The 17,926-nt window shown below is 46.6% G+C and overlaps 1 protein-coding gene across 2 annotated transcripts in view; it reads left to right on the plus strand.

Moving 5' to 3' along the window:
* Positions 1-17,926, plus strand: part of LOC149444901 (sodium/potassium/calcium exchanger 1-like) — a 138,340-nt gene that overhangs the window by 117,369 nt on the left and 3,045 nt on the right. For both annotated transcript variants that reach the window (XM_089654413.1, XM_089654414.1), the window contains 3 exons: positions 1,502-1,735; positions 9,907-9,996; positions 13,525-13,691. In XM_089654413.1, the coding sequence (XP_089510539.1) occupies positions 1,502-1,735; positions 9,907-9,996; positions 13,525-13,691 (491 nt within the window). The remainder of the gene's footprint in view (positions 1-1,501; positions 1,736-9,906; positions 9,997-13,524; positions 13,692-17,926) is intronic.

Consider the following 17,926-nt stretch of genomic DNA (forward strand, 5'->3'; position numbering starts at 1 on the left):
TTATGTCTATATGTTTTATATGCCATTATGTGTTATTGATGCTTTTGGTCAGTTTTTACTTAGCGCTACACCATTGTTTTTAGATATCAACTGGATTATGGTTGATGACAAACCTACCTGTGTCCTGCGCAATCATTCGAAGAAATTCGATAACACATGGAACCCGTGGATTCAGTACCTCTCTGTGCCTTGATGACCCTCCTCTTGATTTTCCTTTCTACTCTTTTTTCTATTCTGCATTGTACTTTCTATGTTGGTTAGGCGAGATACATGTAACCTCGAACTGGCTGTAATTTATGTCTTGCCTTAACTGCCAATTGTTGTGGCAGAATTTGTCGCTATTTGGTGTTTTTTTATATATATATATATATACAGTTGTGCTCAGAAGTTTGCACCCCCCTGGCAGAAATTGTGAAATTTTGGCATTGATATTGAAAATATGACTGATCATGCCAACAAATGCTCTTTTATTGAAGGATGATGGTCACATGAAGCCATTTATTATCAAATAGTTGTTTGGCTTCTTTTTAAATCATAATAACAGAAATCACCCAAATGGCCCAGATCAGAAGTCTCCGCCCCCGAATCAGAAGTCTCCGCCCCCTGGAATGTTTGGCCTTGGTACAGACACACAAGGCGACACACACAGGTTACAATGCCAATTAGAGGTTCATGTCCCACATCTGTGGCTTTTTAAATTGCAATTAGTGTCAGTGTATAAATAGTCAATGGGTTTGTTAGCTCTTACGTGGAAGCACTGACTAGGCTAGATACTGAGCCATGGGGAGCAGAAAAGAACTGTCAAAAGTCCTGCGTAACAAGGTAATGGAACTTTGGGATGTGGCGAGAAAATGTTTGCCCGGAGGCTAATCAATATTAACCACTTTCCAACCAGTCAGGTCCCTGGTACGTTACAAAAAAAAAAAGGGGCTGCTCAATCTAAAAAAGCCTGGGCCTGTTTTTTGTCCCAGTCCAGGCCTAGCGCTGTCAATTTACATATATATTGTACATTCACATCAGTCCCTAACCCTCAAGGGGCGTACAATCTAAGGTCCCTAACTGACATTCATACTGGAGCCAATTTAGACAGGAGCCAATAAACCTACCAGCATGTCTTTGGAGTGTGGGAGGAAACCGGAGTACCTGGAGAAAACCCACACAGGCACAGGGAGAACATGCAAACTCCAGGCAGGTGGTGCAGTGGTTGGCAATCGAACCAACGACCCCGAGTACTGCCAGGTGGAAGTACCAACCACTTAGCCACTGTGCTGCCCGTCTGATAGGTACACCCCTATGAATTAGTCCTTGCGCAACCCCCCCCCCAGTGCATAACCACGTACAACCGCAACTTCTAGTTGATGTCTATGAGCAGCTGTACACAGCAGCTGGGCCCTAGGAGGCTCCGGATGCTGGATGGGCCCCTGTTTGGCTCTCTGTATATGAAATGGCATTAGGCTGGCATGTGGAAGGTCACTTTCTAATACAATATTTGATTTCACAGAAGAGAGCAGCAGACGCACCCGATGGAGGAGGATCCGGGAGCAGTGGTGATGACAGCGATGATGAAGATGACAGTGATGAGGATGACAGTGAGGAGGATGAGGAGGAGGAAGAAGAGGTGGATGAACCGTTATCTTTGGAGTGGCCAGATACCAAAAGAAAGCAAATAACCTACCTCTTCCTCCTGCCTATTGTGTTCCCTCTGTGGCTAACCGTTCCCGATGTTAGAAGCCCGGTAAGATATTTCTATCAATCTAGATCAGTGGTCTCCAAACTGTGGCCCGGGGCCAGATGTGACCCTTTGCTTGTTCTTATCTGGCCCTAGGGGCAATATTTCATCCTCTGACACCAACAATGGGACATAATTTCCCCCACTGACAGCAGCAAAGGGTCACAATTCTTCTGAATGACACCAATGCTGGGACACAGTTCCTTCCAATGGCACCAACGATGGGGCAGAACCAAGGGCAGACTAATAACTCATGGGGCCCCCCGGGCAATAGGGGATCATGGGGCCCCTGTGTCCTTGCCCAAACTCAAAAAAGCCTATGAAAACGGTACCAGGGGCATCTCATCGGACCCCCTGCTGACCCCGGGCAGCGCCCGAGTTTCCAAATGGTCAGTCCGCCCCTGGGCACAACTCCTCTCACTGACACCAATGATGGGACACAATTCCTTCCAATGGCACCAATGATAGGACACAGTTCCTTCCAATGGCACGAATGATGGGACACAATTCTTTTCAATGGCACCAAAGATGGGACACAGTTCCTTTCAATGGCACCAAAGATGGGGCACAGTTCCTTCCAATGGCAGCAATGATGGGACACAGGGGACACAGTTCCTTCCAATGGCACCAATGATGGGACACAATTCCTTCCAATGGCACCAATGATGGGGCAAAATTCCTCCCAGTGACACCAACAATGGGGCACAACTCCCCTCACTGACACCAAAGTTGGGACATTGTTTACTCCCACTGATGCCAGGACTTTTTCTGCTTTCAATGGCCACAGTCCGGCCCCCCTAAAGTCTGTAGAACGGTAAACTGGCATTTTGTTTAGAAAGTCTGGAGACCCCTAATCTAGATATACGTAAAAGATCAATGCTTAGGATATTCCCCCAAACATTAAACCCATCCAGCAGCTGGAATACCCTGATCACCCCACAACGAGGTTCCTCACATGCACAATGTATCCCCGGTGCTTCGAGCCACTGTCCACTAACTCCGGCCGTGTCCGTGTCAATAGAAATCAATCTTCAGTATATCTTCTGTACTTTGCCACCAGTTTTCTTTTCTTAACCCCTTCAATACCGGACGCTTTCACCCCCTTCCAGCCCAGACCAATTTTTAGATTTTCTCACACTTTGAATGACAGTTACTCCGTCATGCAACACTGTACCGTATTAAATTATCGGGTTTTTTTAGACAGATCGAGCTTTCTTTTGGTGGTATTTAACCACTTCCCGTCCGGCCCATGTCAATAACCGGCCGGACAGGAGCAGTGCCAAAGCGGGTTGACGTTTAGAAGCATTCACTGCCTGTGTGCGCAGCACTGCGATCTGGTGCTCGCTGTGTTCAGAGGGCACAGCGGAACACCAATCGCTGTATAGGACCTCTGTGTGAGGTCCTGATCATGTGATTGGCCAATCAGTGATCACATGAGCAGTAGTAAACAAGATGTCACTTTTGACATCATTTCTTACTACGTGTGAAATCTGTGAATGATCACAGAGATCACATGGTACAGGGCTATTCACAACAGTCTTGTACCATGTGACAAACTGTGACCAATCACAGCTCTCGCAGTATTTCTCAAGAGAGAAGGAGAAATGATTGCTTTTACAGCCTTTATGGGTGTAAAAAAAAAATCTTTATCACTCCTCACAAGTAGTACAGTGTCACCATGGTGCTAGGGTGAAAGAAAGAAAGAAAGAAAGAAAGAATAATATCCAAAAGTAAAATAAAAATGTAAAAAAACATTTTTTTTTAATTATAATATTTGATTATAAACTAATTTGTTTTTTTTTTACTAAAAAGATAACTGAATATATTTTTGCCAAGATTGATGAAGAAAGATTTTTTATTTGCAAAATTTTATAAGAATAACACTTTTTTTCAAAAGTTTTGGACTTTTTAATTTATATAGCTACAAAAAATCCCAGTGGTGAATAAATACCACCAAAATAAAGTTTTATCTGTCTCAAAAAATGCTAAAACATTCATATGGGTTCAGTGTTGCATGACCGCGCAATTGTCATTCAAAGTGTGATAGCGCTGAAAGCCGAAAATTGGTCTGGACAGGAAGAGGGTGAAAGTGTCCGGACAGGAAGAGGGTGAAAGTGTCCATACTGGAAGGGGGTGAAAGTGTCCGGACTGGAAGGGGGGGAAAGTGTCCGGACTGGAAGGGGGTGAAAGTGTCCGGACTGGAAGGGGGTGAAAGTGTCCGGACTGGAAGGGGGGGACAGTGTCCGGACTGGAAGGGGGGGAAAGTGTCCGGACTGGAAGGGGGGGAAAGTGTCCGGACTGGAAGGGGGGGAAAGTGTCCGGACTGGAAGGGGGGGAAAGTGTCCGGACTGGAAGGGGAGGAAAGTGTCCATACTGGAAGGGGGGGAAAGTGTCCGGACTGGAAGGGGGGGAAAGTGTCCAGACTGGAAGGGGGGGAAAGTGTCCGGACTGGAAGGGGGTGAAAGTGTCCGGACAGGAAGGGGGGAAAGTGTCCGGACTGGAAGGTGGTGAAAGTGTCCGGACTGGAAGGGGGGGGAAGTGTCCAGACTGGAAGGGGGGGAAAGTGTCCGGACTGGAAGGGGGGAAAAGTGTCCGGACTGGAAGGGGGGGAAAGTGTCCGGACTGGAAGCGGAGGAAAGTGTCCGGACTGGAAGGGGGTGAAAGTGTCCGGACTGGAAGGGGGGGGAAAGTGTCCGGACTGGAAGGGGGTGAAAGTGTCCGGACTGGAAGGGGGGAAAGTGTCTGGACTGGAAGGGGGGGAAAGTGTCCGGACTGGAAGGGGGTGAAAGTGTTCGGACTGGAAGGGGGGGAAAGTGTCCGGACTGGAAGGGGGTGAAAGTGTCCGGACTGGAAGGGGGGGGGGAAATGTCCGGACAGGAAGGGGGTGAAAGTGTCCGGACTGGAAGGGGGTGAAAGTGTCCGGACTGGAAGGGGGGGGGAAATGTCCGGACAGGAAGGGGGTGAAAGTGTCCGGACTGGAAGGGGGGGGGGGAAATGTCCGGACAGGAAGGGGGTGAAAGTGTCCGGACTGGAAGGGGGTGAAAGTGTCCGGACTGGAAGGGGGGGGGAAATGTCCGGACAGGAAGGGGGTGAAAGTGTCCGGACAGGAAGGGGGTGAAAGTGTCCGGACAGGAAGGGGGTGAAAGTGTCCGGACTGGAAGGGGGGGAAAGTGTCCAGACTGGAAGGGGGGGAAAGTGTCCAGACTGGAAGGGGGGGAAAGTGTCCGGACTGGAAGGGGGGGAAAGTGTCCGGACTGGAAGGGGAGGAAAGTGTCCATACTGGAAGGGGGGGAAAGTGTCCGGACTGGAAGGGGGTGAAAGTGTCCGGACTGGAAGGGGGGGGAAAGTGTCCGGACTGGAAGGGGCTGAAAGTGTCCGGACTGGAAGGGGGGAAAGTGTCTGGACTGGAAGGGGGGGAAAGTGTCCGGACTGGAAGGGGGGGAAAGTGTTCGGACTGGAAGGGGGGGAAAGTGTCCGGACTGGAAGGGGGTGAAAGTGTCCGGACTGGAAGGGGGGGGGGGAAATGTCCGGACAGGAAGGGGGTGAAAGTGTCCGGACTGGAAGGGGGTGAAAGTGTCCGGACTGGAAGGGGGGGGGAAATGTCCGGACAGGAAGGGGGTGAAAGTGTCCGGACTGGAAGGGGGGGGGGAAATGTCCGGACAGGAAGGGGGTGAAAGTGTCCGGACTGGAAGGGGGTGAAAGTGTCCGGACTGGAAGGGGGGGGGAAATGTCCGGACAGGAAGGGGGTGAAAGTGTCCGGACAGGAAGGGGGTGAAAGTGTCCGGACAGGAAGGGGGTGAAAGTGTCCGGACTGGAAGGGGGGGAAAGTGTCCAGACTGGAAGGGGGGGAAAGTGTCCAGACTGGAAGGGGGGGAAAGTGTCCGGACTGGAAGGGGGGGAAAGTGTCCGGACTGGAAGGGGAGGAAAGTGTCCATACTGGAAGGGGGGGAAAGTGTCCGGACTGGAAGGGGGTGAAAGTGTCCGGACTGGAAGGGGGGGGAAAGTGTCCGGACTGGAAGGGGCTGAAAGTGTCCGGACTGGAAGGGGGGAAAGTGTCCGGACTGGAAGGGGGGGAAAGTGTCCGGACTGGAAGGGGGGGAAAGTGCCGGACTGGAAGGGGGGGAAAGTGTCCGGACTGGAAGGGGGTGAAAGTGTCCGGACTGGAAGGGGGGGGGGGAAATGTCCGGACAGGAAGGGGGTGAAAGTGTCCGGACTGGAAGGGGGTGAAAGTGTCCGGACTGGAAGGGGGTGAAAGTGTCCGGACTGGAAGGGGGGGGAAATGTCCGGACAGGAAGGGGGTGAAAGTGTCCGGACTGGAAGGGGGTGAAAGTGTCCGGACAGGAAGGGGGTAAAAGTGTCCGGACTGGAAGGGGGTGAAAGTGTCCGGACTGGAAGGGGGGGAAAGTGTCCGGACTGGAAGGAGGGGAAAGTGTCCGGACTGGAAGGGGGGGAAAGTGTCTGGACAGGAAGGGGGGGAAAGTGTCCGGACTGGAAGGGGGGGAAAGTGCCCGGACTGGAAGGGGGGGAAAGTGTCTGGACAGGAAGGGGGTGAAAGTGTCCGGACTGGAAGGGGGGGAAAGTGTCCGGACTGGAAGGGGGTGAAAGTGCCCGGACTGGAAGGGGGGGAAAGTGTCCGGACTGGAAGGGGGTGAAAGTGCCCGGACTGGAAGGGGGGGAAAGTGTCTGGACAGGAAGGGGGGAAAGTGTCCGGACTGGAAGGGGGTGAAAGTGTCCGGACTGGAAGGGGGGGGGGGGAAATGTCCGGACAGGAAGGGGGTGAAAGTGTCCGGACTGGAAGGGGGTGAAAGTGTCCGGACTGGAAGGGGGGGAAAGTGTCCGGACTGGAAGGGGGTGAAAGTGTCCGGACTGGAAGGGGGGGGGGAATGTCCGAACAGGAAGGGGGTGAAAGTGTCCGGACAGGAAGGGGGTGAAAGTGTCCGGACAGGAAGGGGGTGAAAGTGTCCGGACTGGAAGGGGGTGAAAGTGTCCGGACTGGAAGGAGGTGAAAGTGTCCGGACTGGAAGGGGGGGAAAGTCTCCGGACTGGAAGGGGGGGGGGGAAGTCTCCGGACTGGAAGGGGGGGGGAAGTGTCCGGACTGGAAGGGGGGGAAAGTGTCCGGACTGGAAGGGGGGAAAAGTGTCCGGACTGGAAGGGGGGGGGAGTGTCCGGACTGGAAGGGGGGGGAAGTGTCCAGACTGGAAGGGGGGGGGAAGTATCCGGACTGGAAGGGAGGGGAAGTGTCCGGACTGGAAGGGGGGGGGGGGAGTGTCCGGACTGGAAGGGGGGGGGGGAAGTGTCCGGACTGGAAGTGGTTAAAACATTTTTTTTTCTTTTCTAACATTTTCTTTCCTAATTTTCTTCTACATACTGTCACCATAGCAGTACAGTGTCATCATATGACTGGGATGGCAGTGATCAGGGATGCTGATTGGTGACAGTATGAAAAAAAATCTTTAAACTTTTATTTATTTTCTTACAATTTTTTTTTTCCATACTGTGACCGGAGCAGTACAGCGTTGCCATGGTGACATTGTACTGCTCTGGGGAGGTGATCAGGATTTTTTTTTACACTATGATTGCTTATAACAATGATGGTATTTTTTTTCATACAGGGACCATTAATAGGGATTTGAAACTGAATTTTAGATAGAAAGGGTGAAGTTTTTATTCAAGTGGAATTAACCCCCCCCCCCAAAAAAAAAATGTATGAAAGGACAGCCAACCAAATTCATAGCTGTGGTGGCTGCATTTGTTTTCTATTTAGACTTCTTTTCACCTGATGATCCAGCCAGTAAGTCTGTTATTTTTCAACTTCCTTTAACAGACCAAGCTGTCCAGCAAAGGTGGTAGTTAGAGGGTGGAGACAAACCATTTACCACTGACAGGGGTTTTTGGGATGTTTACAACGGTCAGATTTTATTTATGTAAAGCCTTTATCCTAAAAGGAAAAAACCCCCCAAAAAAAACATTATTGAAATTGCTTAAAGAGATCTGGAGTTCAGCTTTAATTTTAGTCAAGTCCATCTAAATCTGCTTGTGCATCTAACAGTCCTCTCTCCCCCAAATTAATAATGGTGCTGTCCAAAGATGCCTCCATTGCTCCTCCATCCAGAGTGGAGACAAGACAAGAAGTGTGCTACTGGCCAGATCACCAGCTGAAATTAAAAAAGGTGAAAAAAGCCTTAAAAAGAAAACTAATGCAGCTGCCACATCTAATGATTGGTAAGTGGCAATATATTACATTTTGGGTTTGTGAGGGGTTATATACTGCTTTAAGTTCGGGTCAGAGATGTAAAGTTCTGTGTGTTATCATATGGAAGAACAATATATTTGAAATATATTTTAAAAATATTCTTCCCAAACATATTGACATATATTTGAAATACTACAATTTTGGCCATATTCAATATATTTAAAAATAAATAAATAAATAAAAAAAAAAAAAAATAAAAAAAAAAAAAATATATATATATATATATATATATATAAATAAATAAATATATATATATACTGCTAGTTGAAATGCGTTTTTTATATATTACAAAATATATGAAAAATATTTAGAAAAATATATTGTTTTAAAATATATTGTTCAGATTTTATTTAACATATAAAAAAGTAATTTTAACATATTTTGACATATATTTATAAATGCATCCCAAAAATGTAGATATATATATATATATATATATATGTATACACACACTGTATGTTGAAATGTGTTTTTATTACAAAATATATGAAAAATACATTTAAAATATACTGTATGTCTTTAAAAATACAAATCTACATTTTTGGAATGCATTTACAAATATACGTAAAAATATATGTTAAAATTACTTTTTTATGTGTTAAAAAAAACATCTGAAGAATATATTTAAAAAAATATGTTTTTAAAAATATTTTCATATATGTTGTAATCTATAAAATTTCAACATGCAAATATATGTTAAAATGATTTTTTTATATGTTAAAAAAAAATCTGTAGAATATATGTAAAGAAATATATATTTAAAAATATTTCTCATATATTTTGTAATATATAAAAAACACATTTCAACATGCAAATATATGTAAAAATATATGTTAAAATTACTTTTTTATATGTTAAAAAAATCTGAAGAATATATTTAAAAAAATATATTTAAAAAATAATTGTTCATATATTTTGTAATATATAAAAACACATTTCAACATGCAAATATATGTAAAAATATATGTTAAAATAACTTTTTTATATGTTAAAAAAAACAAGAATATATTTAAAAAAATATTTTTCATATATTTTGTAATATATAAAAAACAAATTTCAACATGCAAATATATGTAAAAATATATGTTAAAATTACTTTTTTATATGTAAAAAAAATCTGTATATATTTAAAAAATATTTTTTCTTTTTTTTTAATATATAAAAACACATTTGAACATGCAAATATATGTAAAAATATATGTTAAAATTACTTTCTTATATGTTAAAAAAAACCTGAAGAATATATTAAAAAAAATATATTTTTAAAAATATTTTTCGTATATTTTGTAATATATAAAAAACACATTTCACCATGCAAATATATGTAAACATATATGTTAAAATTACTTTCTTATATGTTAAAAAAAATCTGAAGAATACATTTTTAGAAAAATGTTTTTAAAAATATTTTTCATATATTTTGTAATATATAAAAAACACATTTCAACATGCAAATATCTGTAAAAATTACTTTTTTATATGTTAAAAAAATCTGAAGAATATAATTAAAAAAATATGTTTTAAAAAATATTTTTCATATATTTTGTAATATATAAAAACACATTTCAACATGCAGTGTGTGTATATATATACATATTTATTGAAATATATTGAATACGGCCAAAATTGTAGTATTTCAAATTTCAATATATTTGGGAAGAATATTTAAAAAATATATTTCAAATATATTTTTCTTCCATGTGGGTTGCTCTCAGTCTGGTTGGTGGGGAAGTGGCTGTCATTTTTCCACCTGGATGGAGGTCAGTGCTGTACCCATCACCCTGACCCGCAGAGCTTGCGATCCTTCCGCTCTGTGTATACGGGGGATGTAACGATGTTACTATGATGTCATCACTGACAACATCACAGAATTTTTTTTATAAATATAAAATAAAACTCCTTTCATCTTTTTTTTTGTTTTAGAAATCGAGGAAGTATTTTGGCTTCACATTTCTGGCCTCGATTATGTGGATCGCGATATTCTCATATCTCATGGTGTGGTGGGCGCATCAGGTGAGTACGCCCAGCAGGGTGCCATGTTTAGAGGAATGAGGATGAAGGATTCGATGGACAAAATCGCGTCGGCTTCATCGTTGTTTTTATGCTGAGCGGCTGATTGCAAGTAACAATATTATGACTCCATTTTAGCGGGTCGGCCGCTGTCAGTACAGATTCTCCGTGTAAATTCCCGGTTCTAGGACTTTGGACGGATCTTTAATTCTATCCTCATCTCTACCAAAAAAGGCATTCTCATGGCGGCCATATACGCCTCAATAAATGGTCGATTTCTGCTCTGACCGATCTTTTCTGATCGGAGTAATTGATCTGTAGTCAGCATCATCAGCAAAGGGACACGGGTTCAATACAATGAATATTCATTACCAGAGACAGCAGACACACCACAGGATATAGTCAGAGACTGCAGACATGATACAGGAGAGGGTCAGAGACTTCATAAATGGTACAAGAGATGGTCAGAGACTGCAGACATGATACAAGAGATGGTCAGAGACTGCAGACATGATACAAGAGATGGTCAGAGACTGCAGATATGATACTAAAGATGATCAGAGACTGCAGACAGGATACAAGAGATGGACAGAGACTGCAGACATGATACAAGAGATGGACAGAGACTGCAGACATGGTACAAGAGATGGACAGAGACTGCAGACATGATACAAGAGATGGTCAGAGACTGCAGACATGGTACAAGACATGGTCAAAGACTGCAGACATGATGCAGGAGATGGTCAGAGAATGCAGACATGAGACAGGAGATGATCAGAAACTACAGACATGAGACGGGAGATGATCAGAGACTGCAGACATGATACAGGAGATGATCAGAGAATGCAGACATGAGACAGGAGATGATCAGAAACTACAGACATGAGACGGGAGATGATCAGAGACTGCTTTGATTGAATTGCATATCGAATAAAAAGCTGAAGCGTGTTTGACCCCCATCAGGCCCCTTTCACACCCGCAGCAGCGCTTATCGCCACCCCCAAAAAGTGATCCATGGTGGCTCCATCTTCATAGGACGATGAAAGAGGTTTGCAGGCACTGAGGAGGCAATACTGCTGCCTCTGTCTGCCTGCTTTTGTTTTTTTTTTTTGTGTTGCCGAATGGTAAGTATGCACAGCGGGACCGCACTGCGGCTGCATAGCGTTTGGCTAATGCGTGTAGCGTGGTCCCATTCACTTACATGGGAGACTTTTAGAGGCGGAGCCTCCTGTCAAACTCTGTGTCTTGGGTTAACATTGAGCGAGATTCGGATCGATTCCGCATCGTGGCCATGACAAGGTGTACTCACTTGAACGGCAGTATATCCACTTGTAGGTGGGCAGTCAGGGGGTGGTAAAAGCACAAGCCTAGTTTTACCATCCCCTGGCAGCCTGTGTGAAAGGAACATCTACTAAACTTGTAGACATTAGATACATTATTACAGGATATTGTTATATAGTGAACCTTAGAGACGTACTTATTTGTATCGGTCAGCAGGGGGCACCATCCTTCTGAAAAATACACATCCTGAAAGTTCTATATACTAACATATACTTAGTAAGGATCCCAGGGGCGGACTGACAACTCATGGGGCCCCTGGGCAATAGGGGATCATGGGGCCCCTGTGTCCTCGCCCACATTCAAGCCACACCCAAAAAAGCCTCTGAAAAGTACCAGGGACATCTCATGGGGCCCCCTACTGACCCTGGGCCCTCGGGCAGTGCCTGAGTGCTTGAATGGTCAGTCCGCCCCTGGTCTGTATAGTTACGTGATGTTACAGAAGATGAAAGGGAAACATCAGAGAGAGCGCATTCAGGCCGGTGCCCCTACATGGATGTCAGATTTGGAGCAGCGGCTGTGACCATCCAGCCGCTGCATCCGTCCAGCAACTGCATCCCAGTAGACAGGAATGGGGCTGCCTGCATACGTATACATGGGACACTTGTGCATCCTGAGAGGGCAAATGCATCTCAGCACATGAGCATACGTGTGAATGAGGCTTTATCAGGGCCAGATCTAGTTTCTATGATCTGGGGGGGGGGGGGGTGCAGTAGAAAAAAAAAGGGGGCATAATGTCAACACAGTGCCACAACCTGGGAGATACTAGTATGTATTAGGCTGTCATTAGATTAGAGTGATTAAACAGAACCTGTGCCCCCTTATGTCAGGTGTCCCCTATCAGAGTCCCCCTTTACATCAGGATCCCCATCAGAGTGCCCCCTTCTATCAGGATGCCCGTCACAGTGCCTTCATCAGAGTGCCTCCCCTTCATCAACTGTCCCCATCAGACAGAGTGCCCCCTTACATCAGGTGTCCCCATCAGAATCCCCGCTTACTTTGGGTATCCTCATCAGAGTGCCCTCTTATATCGGTTTTCCCCATCAGAGTCCCATCTTACATCAGGTGTCCCCATCAGAGTGGTCCCTTACATCAGGTGTTCCCCTCAGAGTGCCCCCTTACATCAACTGTCCCCATCACAATGCTTCCTTACATCAGGTGTCCCCATCAGAGTGCCCCCTTTTATCAGGTGTCCCCATCACAATGCTTCCTTACATCAGGTGTCCCCATCAGAGTCCTCGTTTATATTGGGTGTCCTTAGAGTGCCCTCTTACATCTAATGTTCCCATCAGAGTGCCCCCTTACATCAGGTGTCCCCATCAGAGTGCCCCCTTACATCAGGTGTCCCCATCAGAGTGCCCCCTTACATCAGGTAAGTCCCATCACAAGGACCCCTTACATGGATTGTCCCAATCAGAGTGCCCCCTTACATCAACTGTCTGCATCACAGTGCTCCCTTACATCAATTGCCCTGATCAGACTGGCTCATGGATCAGCGGATGCACTCTCAGAGACCTAGGGGGCACAACTACAATTTGGGGGGCACAGCCCACCCCAGCAGCCCCCCAGATCCAGCCCTGGACTTTACACTATGCCCAATGATAAAGCAAGTTTTGCCATCTGTCCCGCTTGAATGACTCTCCCTCTGGTTGTATTGTGTGGCAGGATGTACCAAGGGGCGAGTTCTCGGAATCAGGGGCGGACTGACCATTCGGGCATTCGGACACTGCCCGAGGGCCCGGGGTCAGTAGGGGCCCCATGAGATGCCCCTGGTACCTTTCATAGGCTTTTTTGGGTGTGGTTTGAATGTGGGCGAGGACACAGGAGCCCCATGATCCCCTATTGCCTGGGGGCCCAATGAGTTGTCAGTCCGCCCCTGCTCGGAATGCCTCATATTGCAGACACCGGTCCCCGGGCACATCCTGCCCTAAATGTTCACACCGCCGGTACACCTTCCAGCTGCAGCAGCTTTCAGCCTCTCGGAGAGTTCACAGGCTGCCAGCAGACGGGGTGCCTGCACCCTCCACCTGCCTACATGCTGGATTCCAGTCCATGTAGCGGGACTGAACACCCGGTGAATATGGGGCCCCCCTGGCCATGTGTCCCCTGGATTCACTCTCCTATAATATAGTCTGAACTTATTTTTTTAAGAACTGAAAAGACTTGCTGACATCTGTGTTGTCTTTTGACCAGGTGGGGGAGACCATTGGCATTTCGGAAGAGATTATGGGTCTGACTATACTTGCCGCCGGCACCTCCATCCCGGATCTCATCACTAGTGTCATAGTGGCAAGGAAGGGCCTGGGAGACATGGCCGTGTCCAGCTCTGTGGGCAGCAACATATTTGATATCACTGTAGGGTGAGTATGTAGGATGGAAGCGTACAATTCGTGGCTCAGTACATCCAGTTCCCTAAAGTCAATGTATAGCAGCGGCGCCATCAACATTTTCATCTTCATTGTAGCCCAACTCAGAATCTTATTCCAGTGGTCTCCAAACTGCGGCCAGATGTGGTCCTTTACTTGCTTTTATCCAGCCCTTGGGGCACTATTTTCATCCACTGATACCAACAATGGGGTGAAACCCCCCCACTGACAAGAATGAAGGGGCAGAATTTTTCCCAATGACAACAACGAGGGGGTGCTATTCCTCCCACCGACCCCAGTGATGGGGCGCTATTCACCCCACTGATACCAATGATAGGGCATTATTCCTCCCACTGATACCAATGATGGGGCACTATTCCTCCCACTGATACCAATGATGGGGCACTATTCCTCCCACTGACACCAATGATGGGACACTATTCCTCCCACTGACACCAATGATGGGGCACTATTCCTCCCACTGATACCAATGATGGGGCATTATTCCTCCCACTGACACCAATGATGGGGCACTATTCACCCCACTGATACCAATGATGGGGCACTGTTCCTCCCACTGACCCCAGCGATGGGGCACTATTCCTCCCACTGACACCAATGATGGGGCACTATTCCTCCCATTGACGCCATCTATGGGGCGCTATTCCTCTCACTGATACCAAAGACGGAGTGCAATTCCTCCCACTGATACCAATGATGGGGCACTATTCCTCCCACTGACACCAACGATGGGGCACTATTCCTCCCACTGACACCAACGACGGGCACTATTCCTCCCACTGACACCAACGACGGGCACTATTCCTCCCACTGACACCAATGACAGGGAGCTATTTCTTGCACTGACCCCAATGATGGAGTGCTATTCCTCTCATTGACACCAACAACGGGGCACTATTTCTCCTATTGACCCCAATGACAGGGCGCTATTCCTCCCACTGACACCAGCGATGAGGCGCTTTTCCTCCCACTGGCACCAACGATGGGGCACTATTCCTCCCACTGACTCCATTGACTGGGCACCTTTCCTCCCACTGATCCCAATGACAGGGTGCTGTTTCTCCCACTGAAACCAATGACAAGGCATTATTCCTCCCACTGACACCAATGATGGGGCTTTATTTATTCTCACTGATGTTTGCACCTTTTCTACTTTCACTAGCCACAGTCCAGCCCTCCCCCTAAAGTCTGAAGTGAACTGGCCCTATATTTAGAAAGCTTTGAAAACCCTGTTTTATTGCACTCTTCTGTGTCAATACACAAACATCCTTTGGGTTGAAACTAGTAAACCCAAAGGGCAGGACAGCTGTCAGCAACACATCCAATATCATCACACTGATTGGAGTCAAGGTTGGCTCACTCCTGGCTCCAATTAGCTCTGGGAGAAGTCATTAAGCTAGGGCCTCACATACTTTTTCCTCCCTGCACTGTGAATGTTTACATGTTATGTGCAATTAAACCATGGCAACATCTAATGTTTGTATAGTATTATGTTCAGCAGACTGTGTTCTTCTATTGTTGTGATTTAGATGACGTTCAGAGCACATTTTATGCCCAATTCATGCAAAACTCCACGTAATCCCAAGGGGTTCACATACTTTTTCTTGCAACTGTACATTAGGCACAACATGGTCGATTTACTGAAGGCAATCATTTGCACCTGATTAGGTATCCTTTGTAAAGTGAAATTTCGCTACATTCACTAATCTAAGAGAAAATTCCCCTGAAAAGCGAGCAGACCTTTAGTAAATTATCCCCAATGTGAGAACTAGACGTTCTTCTCAGGTCACTGCCCATTTCTGTTGCTTCTCCTCTAATTACCTTCCTGGTGAATGGACCGAAATTCACACAGGTCTCATTTACACTTGTTGTTGTGGGGGGCAATAAAAATGCAGTTGGGCCCAGGGGCGGACTGACCATTCGAGAACTCAAGCACTGCCCGAGGGCCCGAGGTCAGTAGGGCGCCCCATGAAATGCCCATGGTAACTTTTACAGGCTTTTTTGGGTGTGCTTTGAGTGTGGGCAAGGACAAGGGGCCCCATGATCCCCTATTGCCCGGGGGCCCCATGAGTTGTCAGTCCGCCCCTGGTTGGGCCACTTTTCTACCATACCCCAACTGCTCCACCTTAGGCTGTAAAGGCTGCGGACGGGGTGTACACGTCACGACTGCGATGCTTTGCATTGTGTTGCATCAAACGTTTTCCCTCCCGTCATGTTCGGTAGGCGCTACCTATTGCTGAACACGGCCCATTCAGTTGCAAACTCCCCACAACTGCAGTGGGGCCCATTGTATTGTGGATCCCAATGGGCATCATAAACAAGATGGCAGCACCCAGCAGTGTTTTGGAATGCATGAAAGGAATGGGCAATGAGACCATTGATGATAAAAATAACGAGGTACAACCTGCAAAAAATGCAACCATAATGACTAAAAGAAAAATAAAGGAGGGACAGGGTCTCTTTATAGGGATGTTGGTAATTGCTGGCAAAAGAGCATCATTATGGCCATCACTACCAGCCTGGGCCGATCTCTCGATTCATACTGTGTATGCCAAACTCTGATCTCACCATCTTGTCTGTTGGCTGGTGTGGCCAATCCAGTTTCGGTGATCCTGTGCCAACAGTACCCTCAGCTGTTAACAAAGGCCCTCTTATGGTTTGCTGTTGCTTGTGGCCCTTTGGCTTGATGTTCTGTGGGCTCAGGGATACCTTGATGCACACAAATGTTGTAAGCAGTAGTTGTTAGAGATGGCAGAACAAGGTTGGCCATTCTTCTTTGTCCTCAAAGAAGGTGTCAGTGGGAGGAATAGTGCCCCATCATTGGTGTCAGTGGAAGGAATAGTGTCCCATCATTGGTGTCAGTGGGGGGAATAGTGCCCCATCATTGGTATCAGTGGGAGGAATTGTGCCCAATCATGGGGATCAGTGGGAGGAATAGTGCCCCATCATTGGTGTCAGTGGGGGGAATAGTGTCCCATCATTGGTGTCAGTGGGAGGAATAGTGCCCCATCATTGGTGTCAGTGGGAGGAATAGTGCCCCATCATTGGTGTCAGTGGAAGGAATAGTGCCCCATCATTGGTGTCAGTGGGAGGAATAGTGCCCCATCATTGGTGTCAGTGGGAGGAATAGTGCCCCATCATTGGTGTCAGTGGGAGGAATAGTACCCCATCATTGGTATCAGTGGAAGGAATAGTGCCCCATAGTTGGTATCAGTGGGAGGAATAGCGCCCCATAGTTGGTATCAGTGGGAGGAATAGTGACCCATAGTTGGTATCAGTGGGAGGAATAGCGCCCCATTAGTTGGTATCAGTGGGAGGAATAGTGACCCATAGTTAGTGTCAGTGGGAGCAATAGTGCCCCATCGCTGGTGTCAGTGGGTGGAATAGCACCCTGTCATTGAGAACACTGGGAGGTGTTTTGAGAATAGTACTGCCACTCATTGGAGGGGTTTTTTTTTTTTTTTGCATTGTTTCTCTAGAACCTGAGTGTGTACTGTTGGTCATACAACTGAACCTCTAAACCAGACTTTCTCAGCCTTTTCAACACAGAGGAACCCTTGAAATACCTTTCCCGTCTGAAGGAACCTCTGCTAAAAATTACTATATCTGCAACTCATGATACACTAGTGTGATGGTCAGTGGAAGGAATGTTCCTCACACGTGGTCATTGGGAAGAATGCTCCTCGCAATTGTGGTCATGGGGAAGAATGCTCCTCACACTTGTGGTCATTGGGAAGAATGCTCCTCACACTTGTGGTCATTGGGAAGAATGCTCCTCACACTTGTGATCATTGGGAAGAATGCTCCTCACACTTGTGGTCATTGGGAAGAATGCTCCCCACACTTGTGGTCATTGGGAAGAATGCTCCTCACACTTGTGGTCATTGGGAAGAATGCTCCTCACACATGTGTTCATTGGGAAGAATTAACCCCTTACGGATAACTAAAAAGACCGATGGTGTCAGTGGGAACTTATCTGAGAGGCATAAATCGCTCATTGCTCAAGGAACCCCTAGCAACCTCTGGAGTTACTCTAGGGTTCCATGGAATCCTGGTTGAGAAACCCTGCCCTAAACCCTGCTTTATGTAGAAATCAGTCACATGGTTTGGCAAATTATTTTCCAAACCTACTTCTCAACCAAGGTGTCGTCTGGGTTCCCTTGGGATTCCGCAAGTATGGGTTTGCTCTGGATCAGCGTCAGCAGTTG

Source organism: Staurois parvus, unplaced genomic scaffold, assembly GCF_062004578.1.
Source record: "Staurois parvus isolate SC_StPar_1 unplaced genomic scaffold, SC_StPar_1.0 ptg000765l, whole genome shotgun sequence".
NCBI classification, from domain to species: domain Eukaryota; kingdom Metazoa; phylum Chordata; class Amphibia; order Anura; family Ranidae; genus Staurois; species Staurois parvus.